The sequence below is a fragment of the Panicum virgatum genome, chromosome 2N (assembly GCF_016808335.1).
Source record: "Panicum virgatum strain AP13 chromosome 2N, P.virgatum_v5, whole genome shotgun sequence".
Lineage (NCBI taxonomy): Eukaryota > Viridiplantae > Streptophyta > Magnoliopsida > Poales > Poaceae > Panicum > Panicum virgatum.
In genome coordinates this window covers 20,379,893-20,405,821 of record NC_053146.1, presented here as the reverse complement: position 1 = coordinate 20,405,821, position 25,929 = coordinate 20,379,893, and the positions used below count along the sequence as shown (strand labels likewise).

Below are 25,929 nucleotides of genomic sequence, written 5' to 3'. Positions count from 1 at the left end.
TGTGTGTGGGGGAAGGGATAAAAGTGGATTTTCGAAAGATGAGTCTAAACGGGATGGATGGCATCTCAGTGTGATTAGCCGTTTGGTGTGCTCGTGCCAGTATGGCAGGGCAAGGAAGGGAGATATCCATCTTGTCACCCCTAAGGACCGAGTTGGTGTTACATCTCACCTAACTCCATTATCGTGCAAACCACTCGACCGTTGTATGGGCAACGGCTTAGCATAAATCCCACTAGTTAGTCTGATAGCCATAAGGAGAGCTGAGAGCAACGGGTGACTAAGGAAAAGGGATAAGCCCCGAGTGTCTTAGGCCCGGTTAAACCTAGGTGAAAGGTCGATGACCCCTTGGTGCATCCCGTGATGGCTAGTCAGGTCTAGCTAAGGTGGGTAATGGCTTTGCTGGGATATGCACCGACACTAAGGTGATCGTGTTGTGGTACCCCACTTGTGGGTAAAGTTGCACACCTCTGCAGAGTTGAAACCTATTCGAATAGTCCGTGCCCACGGTACTGGACGAGTTACGGTGTGGTCTCACAACTAGTGTTTACTTTGGGATGGGTTGGTGTGAGTTGTTTCGGAAATATGTCCGGTAGTTGTGCCGTGTGCTACGGCGGATGAGGAGTCCGGTAGCAGCTTAAAACCTGGATCCAGTGTGGATCAACCCTTTGTGTTACTCGGTACAAGAAAACTGGTTTTGGAAAAATACTTTCTTTCAAACGAACCCCTGCATAAAATATTGCTTTCCGCAAATCGAACCCTAGCCTTATCCTTGATTTACCCTGTGCATTAAATTCTGTTTATACCCCCTCTGTGGGTGTGGTTGGACTTGCTGAGTACGTTTGTACTCACCCCATTCTCTATTTTTATAGAAGAAGATCCAGACTTTGTACCAGACGACGTTGAGTAGGGGTACCGTCCTGCACCCAGCCTTGCCTGTGGATTAGGGTCACCCGCAGGAGATACCGCATGGCGCAAGACTCTGATGATTTTCTGTTTATATTTAATATCGTTGCGTGTGTGTGGATTGTAATCCTCGTGATAGTGGTGCTTCTCTACTCACTACCGCGTAGAGTTGTACGGTAATGAACCATCTGATGTAACAAATGTGTCATCAGCCTCCTGGGACTGATATTTTTAACACATTTAAGTCTTCTCTTATGAGGGGACGCTTCAGTTGGGCTCCTCTTGGGCCACATCTGGGTCGTGACATTACCGCCCCCTCGAAACACAGCTTGTCCCCAAGCTGTGGCCGTAATTATGCCTGGATCCCACTGCCCCCGAACTGAAGAATGTATTTTGCTTTGTAGCTCCTTGATTTCAAGATCCAAAATGTGGAATACCATCTCCATGATCGCTTTTGAACCTGCACTTTCTTCAGCCTGAATGGTTAGCTCACCAAATTTACTAGGATTTGGCAAGTTGTGTTCAGAAACACCAAGGTTTAGAGTCAACAGTCTGTCCCGCTTGGTGATAACCTCTGACAAAAGACTGGTAGCCTTAACAATGATCTGATCAGCATATCTCCAGAATGAGCCAATAATCAGCACTGATTTTGTGTGAATGAGCATAGGTCTATGAATACCTGGATCCCATTGTCTCTTGAGCATCCTATATATCTCAAGTTGTTGCTGCTTATCGGCAGGAGTATGTTTGCTCCATGGACTGAACAGGCTCCAAGCAATTTCAGTATTAAAATGTTGAGGACTTATGGCCTTGAGCCTCCAAGGTGTCACTTCATCATATCTTTGCATTTGTTCCCAGGTGACTAAATTCTCACTGTCATATTTCCACTCTTGGCTAGAAGAATTGGTGTCTTTTTTGTCCCTGCTCAATATTGAACTCCCATACAGATTTCTCCAAAATATTGATATGGATAACTAATCTTTTCTCAGAGAGGCTTGGACTGATTCCTGCTTGCACCATAACTTGATTTGCAAAATTGGAGAGATCGCAAAAATCCATGCATTCCAGTCTCAAGGTCAATCCCATGAAAAGATAGCTCCAAATTCTAGGATCCCATCGCCTCCTAGAAATGATTGTTTCCTTGTGTTTCACTTCAGTTAGATAAGCATCGACAAATAACTGTGGCTTGCAAACTTGATCACTGAGCTGCTTGTCATAATCAATGGTAACTGTTAAGCTGTCAGCATTGGTGAAAACATTTGCAAGAACCGTCTCAGTAATAGACTCTCCCATTTCATAATCTAAGACCACTCTACCCCAGGCCAATTGCTGTAATAAATCAGCATGTGTGTCAAGTCCAGATGTATAGTCCCCATCCATGCCAAGATTGGCGTGCATCTAATCCCCAACATGGGTAAGCACCTCACTGGTATTGAGCTCGACTATGTGAGTTGTCTTCTCTTCATCCATGTAGCTTTTCCCCAAGGCTAGTTGCTTCAATAGACCTTTATGAGTGTTGATGCCAAGCTGCTTCTCTACATCCCATGTAACCTGGGGACACATACCATTGAACACTGTATGTGCAGCAACAATGGAGGCTATCGGGACCTTGAATTTAATTTGATTAGCATGTGTTGCTATGTAGTCTGTGCCCTTACTACCGCATGCAAGTTGCTGCAACAAGTCACTAGGCATACCCATCTTAGACGACATCTCCTCATCCCAAACAACTCCAAGAGGCAAATTACTGGATAATTTATTTGCACTACCCATGTCAGACTCTGTGAGAAAGGTGTCACTATCAAGAGTGGGTAAATCCTTGATGACCAGATCAATTATTATATCATTGTCCACAACCAAGTACTTGTCAAACTGAGCTTCGTGCTGAACTAATGTATCCTGTGAGTTGAGATTAAGCAACAGTGCAACATCCCAAACCACATTCTCAGTTGACATGTCATTGAACATCTCATGTGCAGCTCCCACTGAATCGACAAACTCAACAACCTCATCCCAAATCACATCTGCAAGAGGTATTTTATTGAACACTTTGATAACAGCACGCTCAGACACATTGCAACTATAAAATGCCCCTTCATCTGTCAGTGATGTTGCTTCTCTGTCAAAGTGAATGCTAGCAAAGGCTTCTTGTGCATCTCCCCTGGATGTCATGAGATGAGTGGGAACATCATATGTGGGTGGATTAGCAGTCGTCTTCTCCTCACCAACAAAGTAATTACCACCTTGAGCCAGCTGCTTCAGCAAACCATGTTGGTCAACCATACGTTGCATTTCCTCATCCAGACTACCTCTCCAATCGACATATCATCGAACATGTTGTGTGCAAGGTTATTGGCAGTGGTAGGGTGTCGAAGTGGAGAGAAGATGCAGCCACTCGAACACCAGACTCGGTCGTCACTGCAAGCACCAAATCCACTCCGCTAGGTCCGTCGCACCCGAGCTCGATCTGGATGTGGACGCCGTGCCGCCCGTAGATGCCGCCACGAAGTTGGAGCTGAACCGAGTCGAGGAAGTCGCTGCGCCACCCGACCACTGGATCAGCCGCCGCTGCACCAACTGTCGTTGTCGTCGATGGCCCGGATGAAGTAGAAACCCAAGCAAAAGCAGAGGATAGGACATAGTGCGAAATCGACAATCCGCACAAGGAATAGCACGATTACCCTCCAACTAAAACCTAAGCTGCGTGAATCGAACAGTATATGGGCGACGGCGCCGGAAATGGCTAACCAGCGCTTTGCGGTGGCCGCCGTCGACTGAACGCGGTGGGCGGGGCGAGGACGTCGCTATCGGAATGACCCACGACGGAGCAAGGTGAGGACGTCGATGCAGCGAACCAGACCGGGGAGAGGGAATCAGATCGAAGAATAACACGCACAGATCGAGGAAAAGAGGAGGATCCGAACTCGAGAAGTAGATGAAATCACCGGACTGCAGCACGCCGTGGCGGAACGCAGAGGCGCGCTACGAAGCCGTGCACCCAGTGCCGATGATCACCGGCTCTAATACCAATTGTAACAACCTGTTGCCGCCGGTGAGATCAACCAAACGGCGTGAGCAAATCACAAAGGAAATCGAGGATAGGATCTCGGAAGCGAGGAGGAAGAACACCTTCCTGACCCCTCCGTGTTTCTAAATATTTTTTTGTTTTTTTTCCGTGTTGCTGGCCGAGTCTTCTATAGGAGCTTCTATCTTCGTTGGGTCCTGGGCTGGGCTGTGTTTAGTAATTGGGCCGATAGTGTTGGGCTCCTCTTGGGCCACATCTGGGTCGTGACACCTTGCTTCGGATTGGTTTGGGTTCCCTTCTCCGATCCTGCCAGATTTGCCAAGAGAATGAATCGCGCGGGAGAAGGACAACGGGGAGACGCGCGGGAGGAGTTCGCGGCGCAAGAAACGCCGATGGGGAGCCGGATACGCGGGCGCATATTTGCGCGTGGAGGACTTCTTTTTGCCGACTTCCCAAAATTTGCCAAGTAGTATGTAAAACTGTCGGAGACATGTTTTTTGCGTTTTTTCAAAAAAAAAACAAGGATAGCAACCTAATTTGACAAACTGTTGGAGATGCTCAAGCGGGGATGGGTGGGCAGAATACCCAAAACCCGAACCCGAAAAACCCGAGCCCGAACCCGAAAAACCCGAACTCTAATTCGGGTTCTAACCCACGGTACCCGAAATTATTACGGGTAATTCGGGTATCAGGCCACGGTACCCGAATTACCTGAAAAACCTGATATTAAAGAAATCTTACCTGAAATTCTACCTTGTGCTCAATTTCAGCCCAGTCAGCCCAAATTCTTGTAGCTTCGCACGGCCCACGAAGTCCAAAACCTTATCCTGAGTCTTCTTTCCTCACCGTCAAGACACAGAACAAAAAAAATCTTCTATCTCTCTCATCTATCCTCTCTCGATCTCTCTCTTGATCTCTCGATCTCTCTCTGCAGCGACGAATCTGTGCCCCGCGACGGCACATCTGCACCCCCCGCGGCCCTGCCGGCCAGCCATTGGCCTCCCGCCGGCCGCCGCTGTGCCTTTATCGGGTAACGATTCCTCACGCCCGGCCCCGTGCCCGATCTGAGCTTGGTCGATTTGAATCCATGGCGTTGTAAGGCTCATGGCCGGAGGACTGCAGGAGCAGGTCGATGACATGTGCTGGAGGAGCACCGGAGGCTTTCCATCGGTGGGGGTCGGGGCCGGGGGTGCTAGTTCTTGACGACGCTTCCGTCGGTCGCCGCCAGCATTGGGAAGCTTGTCGGGTATTTTGGGATACCCGAACCCGAACTTGAATTTTCGAGTACCTGAATTTTCGGGTTCTTCTTTTTTCGGGCAATTTTCGGATAGCAATTTTGAAAACCTGAAATTCTAAAAATCCGAATTACCCGACCCGAAATTTTCAGGTGCCCACCCATAAACAGGGCGGTCTGCGGCTGCCCGGCCCGCGTGCGCATCAGCCGCAACAGATTATGCGGACACATGCGGCTTACCCGCAGAGCACCGCGAGTGATTTGCGGGCTTCGCGGCAGCCCGCATGGCGCCTGCGTGCCGCTGCGCGCTGCGCGAGCAGCTTGGCGGTTGCCTGCCGCAGTTGTCAGCATGTAGGAGTATATTTGTTTCCATGTATCATTTTTTTTCCAAGTTCACATGTTGATTCACGTACTTTTGTTTTCCGATTTCATGGAGCATTAGTGTAAATTTTACCTACGCCCACAGCATGCTCCAATTTGACCAAAAAAAAAAAGGGACTCACCAACAACTGATTGCCAGTTGTGCAATATTATTGATGTAATGATGTCATAAACCAGAGATGCTGACAGCCAGCAGACCCAGAGCAGAGGCAAGCCGCGCCGTCCGTGTGTCACTTTTCCTATCCGCGGCCGAGCCGTGCGCACCGCACCGCACCGCGCCGCCCGCCGCCCAAGGCAGGCTGCGCACGTCTCTGTCTGTCCTCGCGCAGCCTCCGCCTCGCTGCTGCTAGTTGCTGCTGCTGTTGCCACTAGCCGTCGCTACCGACGAAGCGTCGACGGCGACCCGGCCCCCCGTCAATTCCCACCGAAACTACCCGCCCGCTGCCCTGCCTTTCCGGGGGAGCGGAAGCGGAACCACCACTGCCGCCCCACCCGCCGACGAGCCTCGCCGACGCTAGGGTTTGGGCCATGGAGCTGCCCCCCGGCGCCGCCCGCCGCACCAACTACTCCCTCCTCTCCCAGTTCCCCGACGACGCCGCGGCCGCGGGGCCGGGGCCCGCCAACGCCCTGCAGCGCCAGTCCAGCGGCAGCAGCTACGGCGGCGGGAGCTCCGTCTCCGCCTCCAGCGACTACCCCTTCCACCTCCCGCCGCCCGCCTCGGCCGCCGCGGGGCCCGGATCGGCCGCGGCCGCGCCCGGGGGGTCGTCGCCCTGCAAGAGCTGGGCGCAGCAGGCCGAGGAGACCTACCAGCTGCAGCTCGCGCTCGCGCTCCGCCTCTGCGCCGACGCCGCCTGCGCCGCGGACCCGGGCTTCCTCGACCCCGGCGACCCCGGGAGCGGCGGGAGGGGCAGCGGGAACGGGAGGGCCTTCCCGCTCGCGCAGCCCGCGCCGTCCGCCGAGTCCCTCTCCCATCGCTTCTGGGTCAGCTCTCCCATCACACCTTCTGCCTTTCCTCCCGTGCTTCCTGTTCATGCAAGTAATGCTTAATGTCGTCCTCTGGAAACGATCGTTTGCGAATTGTGAGGGATTCGGGGATTTCACAATTCCGCAATTTGGTCAAACCTGCTTAGCAATCCATATATAAGTTTCTCTGCAGAAACAAAAGCTGGAATTCACGAGAGGAACTCTGGTTTCTGGATGCCGCAACTTGGTGGAGCCAATGCTTAGTCCATTAATAATCCTCAAAAAATGAAGCTGTTGATTCAGTTGCTTGACCTGGTACTTGTTGGATTGTACTTCTGCTCAGCATACCAACATCCTGTAGCTCAACTCATGCGAAATCATACTACCATTTCCCTTTCAGAACAGCATCAAAGATGCATTTATATGTGGAACAATTTTATTGCTGTATCAGAGTGATCTCTGCAGTTGTAGCAAATCTATCTTCCGCTTTGTGTTTGTATTGGTATATAGTTATATACCATGCATAAACCTGGTATCTATCTCATTTCGATTTTTTCCCCTATGCTTGCTTCCTAACACTTCTTCAGGTGAATGGCTCGCTATCATACAACAGCACGATACCAGATGGATTTTACGTGATTCATGGGTTGGACCCCTTCGTGTGGTCACTATGCACGGATGTACATGAAGAGAACCGCATACCCTCCATGGAATCACTCAAATCTGTCCGTCCTGACGATTCTTCAATTCAAGCCATTCTCATCGATCGGAGAACTGATTTTGATTTGGGTATGCTGGAGAGTTATGCTTCCAGCCTTTTGTCCAGCTGTACTGATGCCAAGGATGTGGTAATCCAACTAGCCAAAGTCGTATCTTCAAGGATGGGGTGAGAGCTGTGTCACCAAGCTCCTATAGGCCTTTTAATTTATTCTGGCTTATGTGGTTTCTGAAACTCTTCTTTCTAATTTTTTGTCCGTCATCAAGGGGTACAGCATCCAATGAAGATAACTTGTTTCCACGATGGAAAGAGTGCAATGAGGCCATCAAGTCAAGCACAGGATCTGTTGTGCTTCATCTGGGAAAGCTCCCTGTCGGTCTTTGCAAGCACCGCTCGTTGTTATTCAAAGTATGTTTGCTGGTTTAAGTTCCTTTCCTGTCTGTCCATCTTGTAAAAATCTGTTACCTCAGTGACAACCACAGCAGGAATGTCGGTAAAGAGTTCTATCTGCTGCTAGAAAATATGAACGTTTGTCATGGGTAACTTGATTATAATTTAGCAATTAATAACTTATTACCTTCTAAGTTTCTCGACCTGAAATTTTTACTAATGTAACGCCTTCGCTGTTTTTCTTGCAGATATTAGCAGATAAAGTCAGTATTCCATGTAGAGTTGTCAAGGGTTGTAAATATTGTAAATCTGATGATGCCTCCTCCTGTCTTGTACGCTTTGGGCTTGAAAAGTACCCTTCCCCTGCTTATATGAAACTAGAATCCTTCAATGTCTTGGCTATGATCCATCTTAGCTAATGTTTGGTTTGTGCTGTTTGTTTTAGCAGAGAATACTTGGTTGATTTAATTGGGGATCCCGGCCAACTTAGTGATCCTGATTCCTTTGTCAATGGTCCCTACTCACTATCGGTGTCCTCACCTCTTCATCCTCCCAAATTTAGGTCATTGGAGATCACTTCAAATTTCAGCTCGGTAGCCAAGCAGTACTTCTCAGATTGCCATTCACTGAATCTCTTGTTCAGTGATTCTTCCACAGGTAATTAGTTTCCAATTAGGTGTTAACTTAATTTTTCATTAGTCAATAGGGCTTCATTACATATATCAATGTCTATCCAGTAAGCTGTTGCTATAGGCTATCTATGGAGTTTATATCTGTCAGTTTTGTGACATACTGTATCATTCATTTTCAGGTGCTACTAGTGTAATAACTACTCTGGACCAACCTTATTCTAAGAAACATGTTGCTGGGGATGAGACCATGAACAACTGGATGCCAGGAAAAGGTAGCGCACGGCTATCTTCTGAGACTTAGCTACTTTTGTTTTGAGTATTGAAATAAGGGACTTGCTGTCGTACCACGCTGCATATACATATTATCACAAAACATGTAGTACAACCCACTTTATCCACTTTGCACCTGTATTAGGAAAGTTTACATAATTACTATAGCCCATTCATCATACGTGTATATGATTGCATGGTTGTCTGAACTCTGAAGTCGATATATTATGTTCTGGCGATGCAGGGCAAGCAGCAATGAAGCCGGACATCGTTGTGCCTGAAGCTCCTCGTGAGGTTTTGCCACTAATTTCCTCCAATATGAAACTTGATAGGAAGAAAGAATTGAAGTTAATTGAGGAGACTCAGCAGTTAAGACATACAGTCAGTGATTTGTCACTTGCTGCGAATGATCTGATCATTCCATGGAACGAGCTGGTGTTAAAAGAGAAGATTGGAGCAGGTATATGTGCACACATTATACTTGAAACTTCAGCCTTTTCTAGTCCACCAGAAAAAATGGGAAAAAAATATGTCTTATATGTTTGCTAATAGGACTGTGGAACCCATTGTGTTAGAAATTTTATCATTTTTCTTAATATGATGATGCACAGTTCTGCATGTTCAAGGGGAAAAGAAGAAATTTTAGCATTTAATTAAATTTGAGTCATGCTCAGTAATTTAATCAAACGAACATTTTCCTGATTTTGGTAAACCCCTTTTCTTCCAGGGTCTTTTGGAACAGTCCATCGTGCTGATTGGCATGGATCGGTAAGCTTTTGCATGGTCTATTTATCGATAACGATAAGCTGTAACTGACGGGTGTAAAAAGATTGTTCTTTTGCTTCTTTGTTCTGATTGACTTTGCCCCATTATTGAACTAGCGGAGTGGGGAAAGGGGGAATAGATTGATTTCTTTCTTATTGGATTCAATCTATTACATAGTCAACCCTTATGGCTAAACCATTCTTTGACTAGAATCTAGTCTCATCTTAACTGGACCCCCCTCAATCCCCTTGGGGAGGGGATTAACCGAAGGTCTTAATTGGCCTCCTTCCCTTCCTTCATGAAGCTGGTCTTCTCTTTCCTAATCCAACTGACTGCTAGTGCTGACTGACTACACATTGCATGCAAACTCCTCATCTAGCACCAAACAGACTCCACAACGAATTCAATAGCAACCTCCTATTATTTGGACCGTGTTTGGATATGCTTCTCTAGGCAGTGATTTTGTGAGAAGCTCGCTGCTCTGAGAAGCAACTGCCTGGAGAATCCGCTGGCTGGACAAGCTAGGGGTTTGGCAGCTCTGATTTTTTCTAATGGGATTTTCTGCCATGAAGAAGTGCTTAAGTCTTCTAGTTTTGATCATTTGGTAAGAAATTAAGTGAAAGAAATATTTTCAAGAAGAAAGGTTACTCATACTCGTCTTTTGTTATAGAATACTAGCAACTATCAGATCCATCAGATGGCGTGAACAAAAATGACAAAAAAAAGGGAATTTATTTACATTCACAACTCAGTAACAGAGTTCGTAGCACAAAATCTACTAGAACAAGTACTAAGCAATTTAGATATACAATTTGTTGAAGCATAAATGAATTGCCCACCTCTCCCCATCAGCTTAAGCTTTTGGGTTGAACTGGTTGGCTTAAGCATGCAACTCAATACAATTGAAAAAAAAAATCATTCACATCAACGAGCACAACCTGCATGTAAACTATTGTACAAATCCCAAATTGATGAGGATACACACAGAGATCATGTGGTTGTTTTCCTCGAACGATTGGGTGTCATCCACCCTAGGTCACGGCAGTAGCATTTGACTGCTCGGATTGGATGCCATCGACATCGTTGGGCCTACGGCACATCATTGCAGTCAAGCGCCGATGCTGGTTCCGCGCGCTGTTGTCGCAGCTAGACAGCGTGGTGCCCGCTGTGCTCATGGTTCGTAAGGCTTCCAGGCATGCTCGGGGTGGTAGGCGTCTCCCTCGCCTTGCCAAGATGCCTATGGCGTCCGCCTCAAGAGCAAGTTGTCCGCCTCAAGAGCAAGTTGTCCGCCTGGGCATCCAAAGGTGTCGTCTACGCGTCTTGGAGGATGAGGCGGGCGCCATACAATAGGTACTGCGTGAAATCGTGGGCTGCGGGCGGGACATCTGAGGAGCGGATGGGAAATCAAGAGGAATGCCCGCCCAATCTTGGCTTAATGAGAGAGGGAAATGGAGAAGAGGGAGGGAAACAGTGAAGAGAGAGGGGAGAAGGGGAGGGAGGCGGGAACTCACGGGCTCAAGGCGGTAGGGGGATCCTCGATGACCGCGACCCCATGCGTCTCTGCCTGTCCGTGAGGCCAACGCCGTGCATCTCCGCAGATGGTCCCGTGCGCCTCTCTTGTGACTAATCTCCTCTTTCCCCTCGGTTGGTCCATGGCCTTGTGCGGCCCACCTCTCTAGTCCCCGCTGGTCCATGATTGAGTAGTTGTGCAAGAGCAACTGGAAAGGGGAGAATGGGTGGTAGAACAACTCAACAAATGCATGCATATGCTACTAAATTTTGCTGTTATGGTATGTTTAGGGTATGTTTATGGCGTCGCCTCGCCACGCGTCTTATACGCCTAGGCGTTGTGAGGGGGTAGGTTGCCACGAGTCACCTTAGAGCCTTAAGAACCATGGCTGGGCCATGAGCTGCACCGCGTGTGGTTCTTGAGTATGGTGGGGCGGTGACATCTGAAGCAGGAGGCCGTGCATCGTCGTCCACCAGAGGGGACCCACAAACTGGCGGACGGAGGGGGCGTTGCTGGAAGGGCTGGGGATGGAGTGCTTCGGAGGAGGAGCGCGTCGAATGGCCGGCGTTGAAGGGCAAGGGGGGAGGGTTGCGAATGCGCGGGCAACACTAAGGAGGTGCCTGACTCGCCCATATGTGGCAACTGCCGCGTGGGTGTGGTGGGGGTGGGTGGAGGGTATTGGGGAGGGTGCTGAACCCAAAACATTTCCGTTTGTATGATGGCAGAGGGCTTGTAGTTCTTCTATCAAGTTCTGGGGCATTCATGGAAACATCGGACCACAATCGCCGGGATTCTCCCCCAAGTGATCGCCTGGCCTGACATTTGCCCGCAGTGGGAAAAATTGATTCCTGTGGAATCAGACCTGAATCAGAGTGTTTGGGGGTGGTTAGGTCTATTAGTTTGGTCATAATCCTCCTAGAATCGGTCCCAACCAGGGCCTTGTTTTCCTCTAGGTGGGTATCTTGAGGTCAATATTTCAAAGCATCTAAATTTCAACTAGAAGGGGGTGAATAGTCGAAATCTGAATTTTTTACAACTTAAAAGCAATTCAATCAGTAAACTACAGAATGTCCGAAGATTTTTTTGTTGGAATCTCCGCAACTTACGGAGATTCCATAGAAATCTCTGGAGCACAATTCGACTACTCAAACCTCAACCAAAAGATCAGATAAATTTCCTGAGTTTATGGCCTTATTTCCACCCGTTTTACCCAGATACTTGCATTCAAAAACTTTGCAACAAGTAGATCGAGAGCAAACCCTAGACAAGCTCACTCCAAGCAAAATCTTCAACAAATCACAAGAAATGAACACAAAGACTCCGGACAAGATTCCGCAAACAGCCTGATTTCGGGAGACTGTAGAATTCTTCGGAGACTCCGGACAATCTGCAGAAAGCACTATAAGATATCCCAAGTGTTGTGCAAGTGCAAAGGTGTCTCTCATAGGTTTGCTAGATCATCTTTAGCACCTTATTCTACCGTAAAGCAAGTAAATTTGATGTTCCTCTTGATAGTACGACATTCCTACACTTAATTTCAAAAGTAAAATATCCTCATGAGTTGCGACTTTCCACCTTTCATTTCCTTTTTTGGTTAACAACTCCATGACTTTGTCCATCAAACACCTGTGATACCTGCTTATTATTCTTAACAATAACATCAGCCCCACATGTATGCGTCATTAATCCACCAAAACTCACAAATTGGGCCTATATGTTTATTTCAATATTGAAACCAACTCCATATTTTCACAGGATGTTGCAGTCAAAATACTTATGGAGCAGGATTTTCATCCAGAGCGCTTCAGGGAATTTATGAGGGAGGTCTGTTAAACAGTTTTAATGTTGTTCGACTTTGTTATACCTGTACAACTCTATATCCACATGGTTTTTATGCCTTTATGGGGTATCAGCTTATGCATTTTTTTCTTAATTTGGTAGGTTGCAATTATGAAAAGTCTGAGGCATCCAAATATTGTTCTATTCATGGGTGCTGTCACTGAACCACCGAACCTGTCGATAGTTACAGAATACTTGTCTAGGTTTGAAAGTTCCTCTTGGTTATACCTTTGTTTATCTTTATATTATGATATCATAATATTTTACCCACTGCTGCTTCAAACAATTCATGCCTTTCTTTCATTGCAGGGGCAGTTTGTATAAACTTTTGCATAGGAGTGGTGCAAAGGAAGTTCTGGATGAGAGACGCCGATTAAACATGGCATTTGACGTGGTATTGTGTTATCTCATTTTCCCTACCTGTTCCGCACCTTTACATGCCCTTGGTGGGAAATTAAAGCTATGCATTGTTACTTTGATACTTTCTGAACCCACTCTGCTGGTTCTACAGGCCAAAGGAATGAACTACCTGCATAGACGCAGTCCTCCTGTTGTTCATCGTGACCTGAAGTCTCCAAATCTTCTAGTTGACAAGAAGTATACTGTCAAAGTATGGTCAATTAACTGCATATCTTATTGCATTTGGACAGACAAAATTTGCACGTGCATTTTGTCTGCCACATTTTATGATTTGCTGACACAATACACAGCTTGCTAAATATTCCTGTGCACGTCTAAACTTGCCGTAGCATCTGAATCTAATACTATCCAATCCTAGCAAACATGTGCTTTTTAGTAAGAGAATAGAGCTATAATCTTCCATGTTCTTGTTTTCTGTTGGATAGCCTGGGATTTGCTCCTGTCAGTTGGAACTGTCTGGGGAATTTGTTCGTTTTCCCTTCCATCACATGGGGATTAAGTCTAATCCCATCACTACCAAACAAGCCCTTAAGTGTTGAGAAAATTACTGAGAACACACAAAGAGTTTTCCTAATGATTTTATAGTAGTGGTGATATTTACAATCATGATTCCTTTTCCCCTAAGAGCAAGTGCAACAATGGGCTTAAAGCCAAGCTAGTCAGCATTTTTGCTGATGTGGAGGAGAGAAGAGAGGAGAGAGAGAAGAGAGCTTGGTTTTTGTTCTAGCACCAAGCTTGGCACGGAAGCATAGGCATTTGTGGGCCCAAATAAAAGTGTATGTGAGGAAGAGAAAGTAAGGCATGGTACAACATAATAATAAAAAGGTTTTTTAGAGATAAATATGAGACAACTATTGTATGATTTAGCTCTTATCTCTTGGCTTATAGCCAAGCACTTGGCTCTACTATTAACCATGCTCTAAGCCCACATTGTTGCTCTTTAGTTAACATATTTACGGGAACATCTGGGAGAGATGCTAAGTTCCCTAAACAAATACGAAGTAGCTCTAGTCTTGCCATAGCATGTGGATTTTCATGCCATTCTTCCTAGAGGATACATCTTAAATAATCTTGTTAATTTAATGTTGTCTCAACTTGGCTTTCTATTAAGTTTTTTGTTTGATCGCAACATTATATTAGAGTATCTACCTGGCCAAACCTTATAATTTTAACTATTCCCTAGGTATGCGACTTTGGCCTTTCAAGATTAAAAGCTAACACCTTCCTGTCTTCCAAGTCTTTGGCTGGAACTGTAAGAGCCTTTCCACTTTTTCTAATGTTCATCTCCCATTAATTGAAAAATGTCTTTGATAATCTTGTTTTAAATTTCAGCCTGAATGGATGGCACCTGAAGTGCTTCGAGATGAACCATCCAATGAAAAATCTGATGTCTACAGTTTCGGTGTCATCCTATGGGAACTAATGACATTGCAACAACCATGGTGTAACCTGAATCCTGCCCAGGTAACTTCACTTTCCGTTAGTCCCATTGGTGAAGTGACAAAACCTCTCAGTGAGATTGTTGAACACATTTTTTGTTTATCCACTAACATTATGCACCTGAAGTGGTGCATACCATATTGTATTGACCTTTATCTGCCTCGACACTATTTTGCAGGTGGTTGCTGCTGTAGGTTTTAAAGGTAGAAGGCTTGAAATCCCTAAAGATCTGAATCCTCTAGTAGCCGCGTTAATTGAATCTTGCTGGGCAAAGTATGCATTCTTATTCCAGCGATATACACCTTTCATTTTACTTCTCTGAATTGGATCACAAGGACCTGGGCCTATTTTACTAATGCTATGTCTTTTGTAGCGAGCCATGGCGAAGACCCTCATTTACAAATATTATGGAAACTTTGAGACCATTAATTAAGGTTCCAGTGCCGCAGTTGAGCCGTTCAGATTCGTAGCCTGTTTTATACAGTTATGGGAAGGTGTATTTTAGTGAGTTATCCTGATAAGATCAACACAAAGGAGGGTTTCGATATTGACCTGCTATAATTGAACAGTCCATCGACAGTATCACTTCACTCTGAGAATATGGTTTCCTTCATTTACATTTCCAAACCAAGTGTACCTAGCAACTTCTTTCCATGTCATAAGGTATGCTGCCATTTTCAGTGAGTTATGTTCCTTGTCAACATTTTTAAGTATCTTGTTAAATGTGCGATTTACTTATATATTTTCATGAAGATTGAGTTCAGTTCAATACAAAATCAAACAATAACTACAATGTACATGAGTAAGGATGCAAGTGGGTACCCAATGGTGTTTTTTTGGGTCAGCTAATTAATTACAATGGCATTGCCACTCTAGTTCATTTCTCCTCCCAAATTATTTACACATAATGCCATTCTAATTCATTTTATTAACTTTTTGGGTCGACCCAATGACCCAAAAATTATCTAAATTGCATCCCTATACATGAGGTAAAGGAATGCTGGTGCTAAACCCAGACTATGTAGCTGCAGTGCTGTACTGTCCATTTTGTCTTCTTGTGCTCAATTCACTTGTTTTCTCACAGTGTGTGCTGTATAGAACGTTAGAAATTAATTGCTTGTGATTAAAGGAATGAGTTAATACATGTTAATGCATATATATCAGTTGCTTGCTACTTCCATCAACTGCAATAACTCACTGAATGCTCAACATTATATTTTTGAATACCTCAAATACACAGTTTGATTAGTCTGGCCTGATAGCTGTTGCTACTAGTATTTGTGATAATGGAAGTTCCTTGGATTTCTCAGTCTACATTTAAATTATTAGGCATAGTTTGTCTAAGGTTTCTTCACTTTTGACTGGCTTTATGCTACAAGCACCAAGTTGATTATGCATCACAATGCTTAACTGAATGTTCTTGTTCAACAGAACTTGTTTCTGGTGACTAATATTGTTTGTAAGGATCGAGCGTTCATTGCTGTTTGCTGAGCTCTTACTGCTCCAACTTCATTTACAAGTTACTTTACCCTTGTTTACTTGAAAAAAAAAGTAGTGCTGACAAGGCTATAATAACTACTTACAGGTCTGCATGTTGCTTTATTGGGATATCGGTGGAACTATTAGTAACTTCCCCATGAGATGTAGGATGTGATCCTCTGCTAATTTGGATTTTCAATTTGTTCTTATACGGAGTTCACCTGTGGTGATTCTCACATGAGAGTGCACTCTGGGGTTCGAATCCCCTGGCACGTCCAGTAAATTCTAGTTTCTCATAGATTTCTTTGTACACTATGTAACTAAAGGTAGCCATGAAAACAAAAGGTTTTGGCGGACTTGCTTGAGGCCTTTAATTCCGATACCACTTTGACCAAGCAGTGCAGTTCTGTTGAAGCTGATGTAAGTCTGTATGTATGCCCGTTTCTTCATTTCTTGTAATATAACATATCACAAAATTAGGCGAGTGATAGTGATGATATTGTTTTTTTGAAGAAATATAGTAATGATATTGTCGACGCCGAAAGCTGAAGATCACCAAGCAAACATGAATACTTTTGGGTTTCCTGCCATGCTTGTGGTGTGGGGGTGCACGGCTTCACAGATTGCCGGATATTTCGTCCGTGCAGCAGATGTGTCTGACTAGATGGAATAATTTCGGTGTCACGGAGTTGTCGTGCATATAATTTCGATCAGTGCATGCAAGTACTAGCGTTGCTTTTTCAGGAGCTCAGTTCCTACACAGTGGGCCTTTTATGAAGGAGCTCAATCTTTGGATTGAATTGTGCTGATCTCAGAACATGGTTTATTGATTCCCATGACCAAGAAGCCATAACCATTTCTTCGCGGGGTTTCTGCACCGAGCAAGAGCACTTGATCATAGGCAAAAGGTAGTCAAAGAGGTCTGCACTGCACAGGGTCGTACTTTCTTTCCTACTTTTCAGCTAACTTTTCTGTTTGCTTAGACGGAGTTCTGCACACTCCACTTCAGACCCGGGGGTTAGCATACTGCACGTGTTTTGGTTGCTGATATCATGTCTAAATTGATGTTTCATCAAGTTTCTCTACGTTTCAGCAACTTTATTTCTCAGAAGCTCTAACATGAAACTCTCCGTATCAAAGGAAGTAGGACATATTTCGTTTCATTAGGCTAAAGACTTTGGCCGACATTACTCTATTAATTGGTCATTTTGAAACAAACTTTTAATCATGAGCAAGTACTTTTGAATATGAATCTAACAACACCAATTTCTATCATAAAATTTCATATATACTAATAAAGTAATTGTTAGTCATGGGTGTTTGGATCTGGGTGACTAAACTTTAGTCCCGCCACATCAAAGAGAATTTTGTTAGGGGTATTAAGTAAAGTCTAATTATAAGACTAATCGCAAAAATCTTGGGCTAAACTGTAGCATTCTGATTTTATTTAATACTCTAAATGGTGGGATTTTCATCATTCATTTAATAGTGGGCGATGGCGTACAATAGTGTTCACATCTTGAGGGCGTGTTTAGTTGGTGAAATTTTTTGGATTTGGCTACTGTAGCATTTTCGTTTTTATTTGATAATTAGTGTCCAATCATGGACTAATTAGGCTCAAAAGATTCATCTCATTATTTACAGCTAAACTGTGCAATTGGTTATTTTTTAAAACTACATTTAATGCTCCATGCATGTGTTCAAAAATTCGATGTGACGGGAATCTTGAAAATTTTGGGAACTAAACAGAGCCTGAGTAGACATTTCAGTCACAAATCCCACGTATGGTAAGGGGCTAAGGCCCTGTTTAGTTTCCAAATTTTTTCTACAGTACTCGTCAAATCAAATTTTTAGACACATACATGAAGTATTAAATGTAGTTAAAAGAAATAACTAATTACACAGTCTGACTGATTCCCACAAAATGAATCTAATAATATTAATTAATTTATAATTAGATATTAATTATCAAATAACAACGGAACGTGGTACAGTACGGAACCCAAATTTTTTTCACCAACTAACACACCCTAAGTGATAAAAGGGCAGCAGGAGCTGCTCGGGTGGGCTGCGACCTGCGCTCTGTGTCCTCTTCCTCCTCGCTTCGCGGCTCGCGTTGCTCCCTCACCACCTCCACTCCCTCTCCCCACCTCGACCCGAAACGCTGACGCGAAATCAAATCAAACCTGCTGCTGCGTCCACTGTCCGAGTCCGAGTCACCTCCCCGCCTCCTCGCTTGTTCCCCCAATCCATTCCTTCTGATTCCCAAACCCCAGCGGCGGCGCGGCCACCGAACCCTGTTCCGCGGGTCCGGCTTCGATTGCCTCAGCCGCCTCGCAAACCCTAGCTCCCTCCCCCACATGCGCCCCAAACCCTAGCTCCCCCGCCATGCGCGCCTCCGCCTCCGCGGCCCCCATGGAGGCCTCCGCCTCCGCCTCCGCCCGCAGATCCGCGCCGGGCCCCGACCCCGGCGCCAAGAAGCCGCGCCTCGCGCAGCCGCCGCCGCGGGACCCCAGATCTTCGTCCTACGCCGCCGCCTCCAATGGCGCCGCCGCCAGCGCCGCCGAGCAGACGCTGGTCGACGAGCTGCTCGGCCAGTACCGGACCGCGCTCGGGGAGCTAACCTTCAACTCCAAGCCCATCATCACCAACCTCACCATCATCGCCGGCGAGAACCTCCAGGCCGCCAAGCCCATCGCCGCCCTCATCTGCGCCAACATCCTCGAGGTGACCTTTGCCTTTTGACTCCCCCTTGCGCTCATCAAAGTACCCCCTTTCCCCCGTCAACGCACCATGTAAAAGTAATTGCTGAAGCGCCGTCAGTCAGTCGTAGCAAGCACTGTCTGTCTGATGCTAGATACTGTACATGTGCTATAGGTGGTGTTGTAGGATTACCAGGTCTCTGTGCATTGTACTGGTGTTCATGGTAGCTATCGAGATCAATCGCAATTGATGTTGTGAAGGGAATTTCTCTGTGTAAAATCGCTGCAAAAGGAAATACTGATTGACCTGTCTTCGCTGAGACAATCCCCCCCCCCCCCCCCCCCCCCCGTCTCTCTCTTTTCTCTCAATTTCTCTTGTGCCTACGTCGCTCACTTCTGATGCTAATATGCGTGGTTTTATATATTTTCCGTTATGAAGTTCCTTACTGGACTTGAATTCTCAAGATTTCATTCGCTATTTAAATTTCGGACTCCTGTGACATGGCAAAACAAATATGAACAATTATGGTTGGAACCATCCTATACTAAGAGAGGGCTACAGCAGTTATCTGTGGTACTAGAACATCATAAGTTATCGGCTTATGGTTGGACACTGTACCAGGCTTTAAAACCATTTCATTCCCATGCTTCCACAAACTTGGGTACAGATTATGTCATTACTCTGCATTATCTGTTATGCTACTCTCATACCGACCAATGATCTCTTGACTTTTCTGTACCCTATCTGATTAAACATTGAATCACAAAGGTTCTAAGAACTCAGAAAGTTCTACTCCAAAATGAAGTTTGTGATATATTGTCATGTCAAATCTGAATTGCACTGATGATAGGACAGGAAATTATGAAGTGTAATAATCTATGCCACAAGTGTCTCTTTCGCATGCACAGGGCTTATCACATTCCTTGATAACTGCTGAGCATTTGGTTGCCTTGGTTGTATTACTTCTTTCTGTAACCTTGCTGCTATCTTCAGGTTGAGGCGGGATATCATTTAGGCTATTTTTTTTTATCCCCATGGTTTTATTCTAAAAGGAAAATTGCTGGATTCTTCGGGAGTAGGATCGAGTCCTAGTCACTGGAGAAAAGGGCCACACCATTGGATATGTTCTGTCGTCAAATCATATTTTCTAGTTTTCTTGTCTTGAATTCACATCCGAGGCGTATCAGTGTTGTTTGCTTTTTCCTGTTGCCCTGTGTTAGTATAATCTTGCTTTTGTTTTTGCTCTATCTATAATGTTATGTGATTGTTATCCACTACGGATTGAGGGGAATACCTATCTCATTTGACAGTTGCTTGTGCCTGTAGGTTCCAAGTGAACAGAAGCTACCATCTCTATATCTACTTGACAGTATTGTCAAGAATATTGGAAAAGATTACGTTAAACATTTCTCAGCAAGACTACCAGAGGTTAGTATCTCATGCTATACCATCTTCTTGATGTGGGAATAGAGGCAGTTCCAACCTGTGGAACAATATTTTCTTTGTTCTGAGAGAGTAACGTGGACATCACAGTGAACCTAAGCTTCCTTGATGTTTTTTTTTGTTGCTAGGTTTTCTGCAAGGCGTATAGACAAGTTGATCCTTCTATACATCATAGCATGAGGCACCTTTTTGGAACATGGAAAGGAGTGTTTCCTCCACTTCCACTCCAAACCATTGAGAAGGAACTTGGTTTTCAGTCATCTGCCAATGGATCATCAAGTGCCGCACCATTGAGGCCTGATTCGCAGTCCCCGCGACCATCTAATAGCATACATGTTAATCCAAAATATTTGGAGAGACAGCAGCTCAACCAATCAACTAAGGCAAGCCATATATTGTTTCTCAACTTATCTGGACGTACCTGTTCACTCCTTGGCAGGAGAGATAATCAAAATATGTACTGCGTGTAGCATTGTAGCTACCACTTTGTTCTATTGCACCTCATGTGATTTTGTTTCTCATGCTGTTTTTCCCTTACTTTGGACAGGGTATACTGGGAAGTGGTGCTAAGGCAGCTGTAATTGCTGATGCAGGAGATGATGTTGAGAGGCCTAACAGGCTAGGTACTGATAGAAGTGCAGGGCGACGATTAGATGCTCCTATCACTAGGCCTGTAAGTTCTTATCTCTTTGGCTTTTTTATGCCTCTTCATGTAAAATGTAAGAAAGTCTCAATGCTCATTGTTTCATTCATATTTTCATACTAGTTTAACTATAACTTGCAGAACATTCAGCGCACTCAGAGGGACCCTTTTAGCAATCCTGTAAATGAAAAGCAGGCAGGTAGAGATGTCAGGGGCCTTGGATTCTCCAGCAATTCGCAGCAAGCTGTTGTTGGACCTGGTCAAGTTCGCTCAAAACCCAAAGGTCAAGATGGAATTGGAGGGCCGTATTATGCCACTGGTGTTGGTTCTTCTGAAGAACAATTTGACCGGCGCAGCAACTTTTATTCAAGCAAGGATGTTCAGCCATCAGGATCTGTACGTTTGGATAGCGCACTTCTTCCAACCCCTTCCATTAATTCTGATAGAGTTGGTAGGCCTTCATCAAACAAAAGTTGGAAGCACTTCGAGGAAGAAGAATATGTCTGGGATGACGTACATTCTCAAGCAGCAGATTATGGTGGTAACAATACAATAAGAAAAGGAGAATGGATGGCCGATGATGGCAATGCTAAGTTTGCAAGCCTCCAAAGGGCTAAATGGCCCGAGGTGGGAGCTGTTGAACATTTAGACCCAAACATACATAAACTAGATAGCTTACCAAGATTTGGACTTTCCACAGGTCAAGATAGAAGACTTGCAGCATACTTGGTATGTGAACCTAATCTATTGGAGAAGTATATTCAGTATCCAGTAATCATGAGATGCTCATTACTGTGCATAATAATACCAGAGATGTTTTAAACTGTCTACTATATTGTCTATTTTTCAATCTGAACCATTCACAATGAAATTTCCTTTATATATATCTCCATTTTTTGTTCAAGTCACAAGACTATAATGCTGTTGTCTTTTTAATTGCTCAGGATCATGAAGAGTACATTCATGGTAAGCATGAGGTGGAACCAAGAATTGATAGGGAAATTAGGACTGATGGACAACCGTTCCCACCACCTCGAAGTTCCTCTCTCTGGGTGTCGCAGGAAAAAGAACACCCAGACATTGGGCTGGATCCTAGGATATCAAGGTTTTCCAATCAGCCAGGAGAGAGGTCCATGTCAGTAAGTATCACTTCATCTGTACCTGTTGGGTTATCAGGACCCTATGCTGGAAGATCAAGCCTAGATATTGCAAACAGTGTGCCAACAAGATCAACTGAGACCTTTGGGCAGCAGAAGCACAGATATTGGTCATCTTCCCCTCCACCAGCTCACTCACCTTCATCTATTGCACCCTTTGCACGTCAGAGTTCTCCAAATGCTGCTGAGCCTGATTTTTATCCATCCAGATCATTTTCTCAATTGGGCCAGAATCCTCAAGAGGAATATAGCCAAAGAGCGGCAGCATTTGCTAAAGATTCTCATTTTATTGCTCAAAATGCTAGACTTACTCAGGGACAACCTAGTCTACAGGCAATCCAGCAGGCACAAAAATATCCTACCTTACAGTCGAAGCCACATATCAAGCCAACTGATCAAGTGCAGGCAAGCTTTTCACGTGAAAATTCTCCATCGCTGTTGAGACCTTCCATCCAGCTTGGAGAAGTCTCTTTGCCCACTGATTCCACCCCTATAAGCTCAGATTTGACAAGTGCTAGTAATTTGTTGGCTGGTCTCATTAAGAGTGGGTTCAAACCAAATAACCCCGGCGATCTTGCAAGTTTGAGGGCACAGCCTCTTGTTCCGAGTGGACCACTTCCACATACTCTGCCATCTCCTACAGTGGCGGCTTCATCACTGCAAAATGCAGCTGGTGAAAATACCATTCTGCAAACTCAGGCAACAAACACTGCTCGTCCACCTTTGCCACCAGGTCTGCCACCACCTCCATCAACACAGAGTGCGGAGAAAGCTGCACCTCTCTCAAGTCTTCTCAGTTCCCTGGTTGCAAAGGGATTAATCTCTACGCCAGCCACTGATTCATCCACCGCTGTCCCTTCACAGCCAAATAAATCAAGTGTGAACGCTACAAATGTCACAGCTGCAGCTATGCCTTTGCCAGCTCAAATGCCTTCAGTTGGTAAGGAGGCATCGAATTCGGCTTCATCTGCCCCAGCAAACATTTTGTTACCCAAAGCTGTCGAAATCAAGGCAGGTGACCTTATTGGCCTGGAGTTCAAGCCAGAGAAACTTCGTAAGTACAATGAACATGTGATTAGCAGCCTCTTCGGTGACCGAAACTATCAGTGTAAAATCTGTGGTGAAAGGTTCAGTCTTGAAGAAGAATTGAGGTCACACACAACATGCCGTGGGTCAAGGGAGTCTGAGACTATCTATGCTGGTATTGCACCCAAAAAATGGTACCCTAGCAAGAACAGTTACATTGATGGATCAAATGAAATGGAGGACAGCGCTGAGGCATCTGATGTGGATCTAAGTCCTGGAGAAGTGTGCGAGTTTATGGTCCCAGCAGATGAGAGCCAAATCATCTGTGCACTATGTGGGGAGCCATTTGATGACTTCTATTCTATTGAGAAGGGGGACTGGATGTACAAGGACACGGTGTTTCTGGATTTCCCCAATGGAGAAAGCAGCTGTGGAAGCAATGTTGAGGGCAAAGAGCAGATGCCCATAGTTCATGTAAGATGTATGCCAAGGGGCCCAAATGACGGCATGGAGGTGGACTAGCATTATTATCGTGTACAGCAGATGAAGCAGCAACTAAGTCTACTGGGGGCATTGAGATGGAGGGAGAGAAGAGGTTTGCACGAGGAAATGTGCAGTGGCAGCTCATGTGTCGCAATGGGGCTGATGACATACATGTAAATGGATTGGTGGGGAAGGTGGCTGGCAGTATTGAAAACAAAATTTTGGTCAAGAGCTGAAATCGTCCATTTGTTTTATCGTGCCCTGTAGAAAGTGCTTTACACAGAATAAAGCCCCCCAAGGAGCGCACTCTGGCCATGTTAATGGGAATAATCGAAATCATGGTATTTTTGGTCTCCATCAGAAGGATCTTTCTGATGACAGAAAGAAAGGTTTGTAAGAGCATGTCAAAAGACTGTATTGTTTATTTACGAGGAAAAAGGGGATGATGCCCCGCATGTAATTCGGACACTGGTGTTTCTGACGGACACTTTCTCTCATCTTTTGAGTAGGGATTTTGTACTTGAGAAGAAACGGATAGTAATATAACATGATAGGCAGGGCCTAAACAGGCTAGTTGTGATTGATTTACTATCGACCTGTCGTCCTTTTTTTCTTCTCCGTGCCATATGGTCCCAGTAATGCGTTTTCGAGTTGCATGACAAAATATCTTGGATGATGTACCTGATTGCCTGAATATCTTTCCTTCTTATAACCACTGGATGTAAGGTTGTCACTCCATCTAATTTCGGATTTACTCTCGTCTCACCAAGAATACAATCTTATAATTCTAAATTTGTCTTACAAGTGGCTTCTTTTACTAACCTATTGTCCCCACCTAGACTTTAAACTTGTACATGCAAAGTTAATTAGGGGCACTGTTTCCACATGCTTTGTAGTTTATTGCGCTATTCTTTAAACTTCGTTAACCTGGTTACTGCACATTACGTGTACGGGGACTCTTCCTTAATAATTATGTGCACCAAAGTCATTTTCCTTGGATGGAGGACTTAACAATTATGTGCACCAAAGTCACTTTCTTTCGCAGCTGTTTAGAGTTTCTAGAGTTGCATTGTTTGGGATGGAGTTAGTCAAACTTGTTTAAATTGAACCGTAAAAAAATTTCGGTCAAAAAGATGTATAAAAAAGTTATATAGATTGAGATTGCATGGTTCATGATGCTGACTCAAAAAAATTTGTTTCCACATCACATATCCTCTGGTCTTGATTGGGACTCCTGCTTTCACTTTCTGCAATTATTCGCGGGGACGAACTGCCTCTGCCAGCGACCTTGACCAGGAGCAAATTCCACTGCCGCCTCAAATTTCACCTACCAATAAAAATCTCGGTGGTAGTTTGTGCTCCGCGACGATGTGTTTAGTTAGAGGTGTCAATCGGTAATACTTAGATATCTTTTTTTCAATTGTTTTAATTTAAAATTTTGTACTACTCTAAAATAAAATTTCATTTTAGAGTAGTATATAAAATTTTAAATTAAAAAATAGAGGTGTATATAAGAATCACCAATTTTGCACCTCTACATTTAGTGTGGTGCGAAGGCTGGAGCATCGTCTCTCGCGGTCTCGCCGGAAGCGGCTCTCCTTTGGTACTGATCTGTCATGCATCGACGCATCGGATAGCAGAGCGTAAGGGAAAAAAATGTTTATCTAAGACCCTCCATAGTGTTGTCCTAGAGTGAAGCTAGAAAAGGAGTGAGAGCATATAGACACCACTCGGCACATTGCACGTAGTGATGCTAGCGCTTGAAAAATCAGGAGCGGTGAAATTTCTTGCACCGATGCCCATTTATTAGAAAAATATATTTTAGACTATGCAGAGAGAGAAGTAGAGAGAAGCAAAGATAGAAGCCCTACTGCATAGAGCAAATATTTGTGACATGCTGTCATCATGTGGGTCACCAAGCGATGCCTGGCGATGCCTGCACACTGTGGGGTTTCAAGCGTGATGCCCAGTCTTCTCTGTGGGACCCAATTTTTTTAGGCACCACTCCACACTGTGGAGGGCCTAAGAAGGCTTCACGCTTGCACAATGATAGCTCCGCCATTTTTGTTTTTTGGCCCTTCTCGTGAAAGAAATTCACAAATAGACCCCTGGCGAAATATTTTCTGCATTTGGACCCTGGAGGTCGGCGCCACAGCCCATGGCGCCGAGCTTTAACGTCTCGGCGCCGTGGGCCATGGCGCCGAGGTCGGCACCAATAATCCACGTAACCGCTGACGTGGCCGTCGACGTGGGCATTGCTCAACGCCAAATCCCATGGTGCCGAGCTCGGCGCCACAGATCTTGGCGCCGAGCTCCGCTGCCCATATCCCCTGCAGCAGGCGCGGCCTCCTCAGTCCTCCCCGCGTGTTCGACGCGCCGCCGCCCGCCGACGTCGACCGCGCCGCCGCCCGCCCCGACCGCCCCCGCCCTCCGGCCCTGCCCCGACTCGCCGTCGCGTGCCCCGCCCGGCGTGGTCGTCCCTCGGGCTCCGCCCCGGGTCGGCGC

General features: G+C 45.4%; 1 protein-coding gene across 1 annotated transcript; it reads left to right on the top strand.

The window, feature by feature from the left end:
- The first annotated feature begins 5,840 nt into the window (after window positions 1–5,840).
- LOC120662481 lies at window positions 5,841–24,015 on the top strand. The gene is made up of 23 exons (XM_039941620.1): window positions 5,841–6,524; window positions 7,094–7,392; window positions 7,491–7,632; window positions 7,863–7,966; window positions 8,063–8,271; window positions 8,426–8,518; window positions 8,761–8,976; window positions 9,244–9,284; window positions 12,547–12,615; window positions 12,733–12,833; window positions 12,940–13,024; window positions 13,142–13,240; window positions 14,234–14,302; window positions 14,383–14,514; window positions 14,669–14,763; window positions 14,864–14,959; window positions 15,060–15,153; window positions 18,235–18,696; window positions 19,999–20,100; window positions 20,244–20,498; window positions 20,663–20,788; window positions 20,900–21,487; window positions 21,703–24,015. Exons 1-23 carry the CDS (start codon window positions 6,072–6,074, stop codon window positions 23,461–23,463), a joined length of 5,691 nt encoding a protein of 1,896 aa, XP_039797554.1. The 5' UTR covers window positions 5,841–6,071; the 3' UTR covers window positions 23,464–24,015.
- The last annotated feature ends 1,914 nt before the right edge of the window (window positions 24,016–25,929 follow it).

Excerpts from the sequence above, each read along its gene's own strand:
- LOC120662481 (XM_039941620.1), top strand. The coding sequence starts at position 6,072 with ATGGAGCTGCCCCCCGGCGCCGCCCGCCGCACCAACTACTCCCTCCTC. Across the intron at positions 7,967-8,062 it reads GTACGCTTTGGGCTTGAAAA|AGAATACTTGGTTGATTTAA; the intron begins GTACCCTTCCCC and ends TTGTTTTAGCAG. Across the intron at positions 13,241-14,233 it reads ACAAGAAGTATACTGTCAAA|GTATGCGACTTTGGCCTTTC; the intron begins GTATGGTCAATT and ends ACTATTCCCTAG.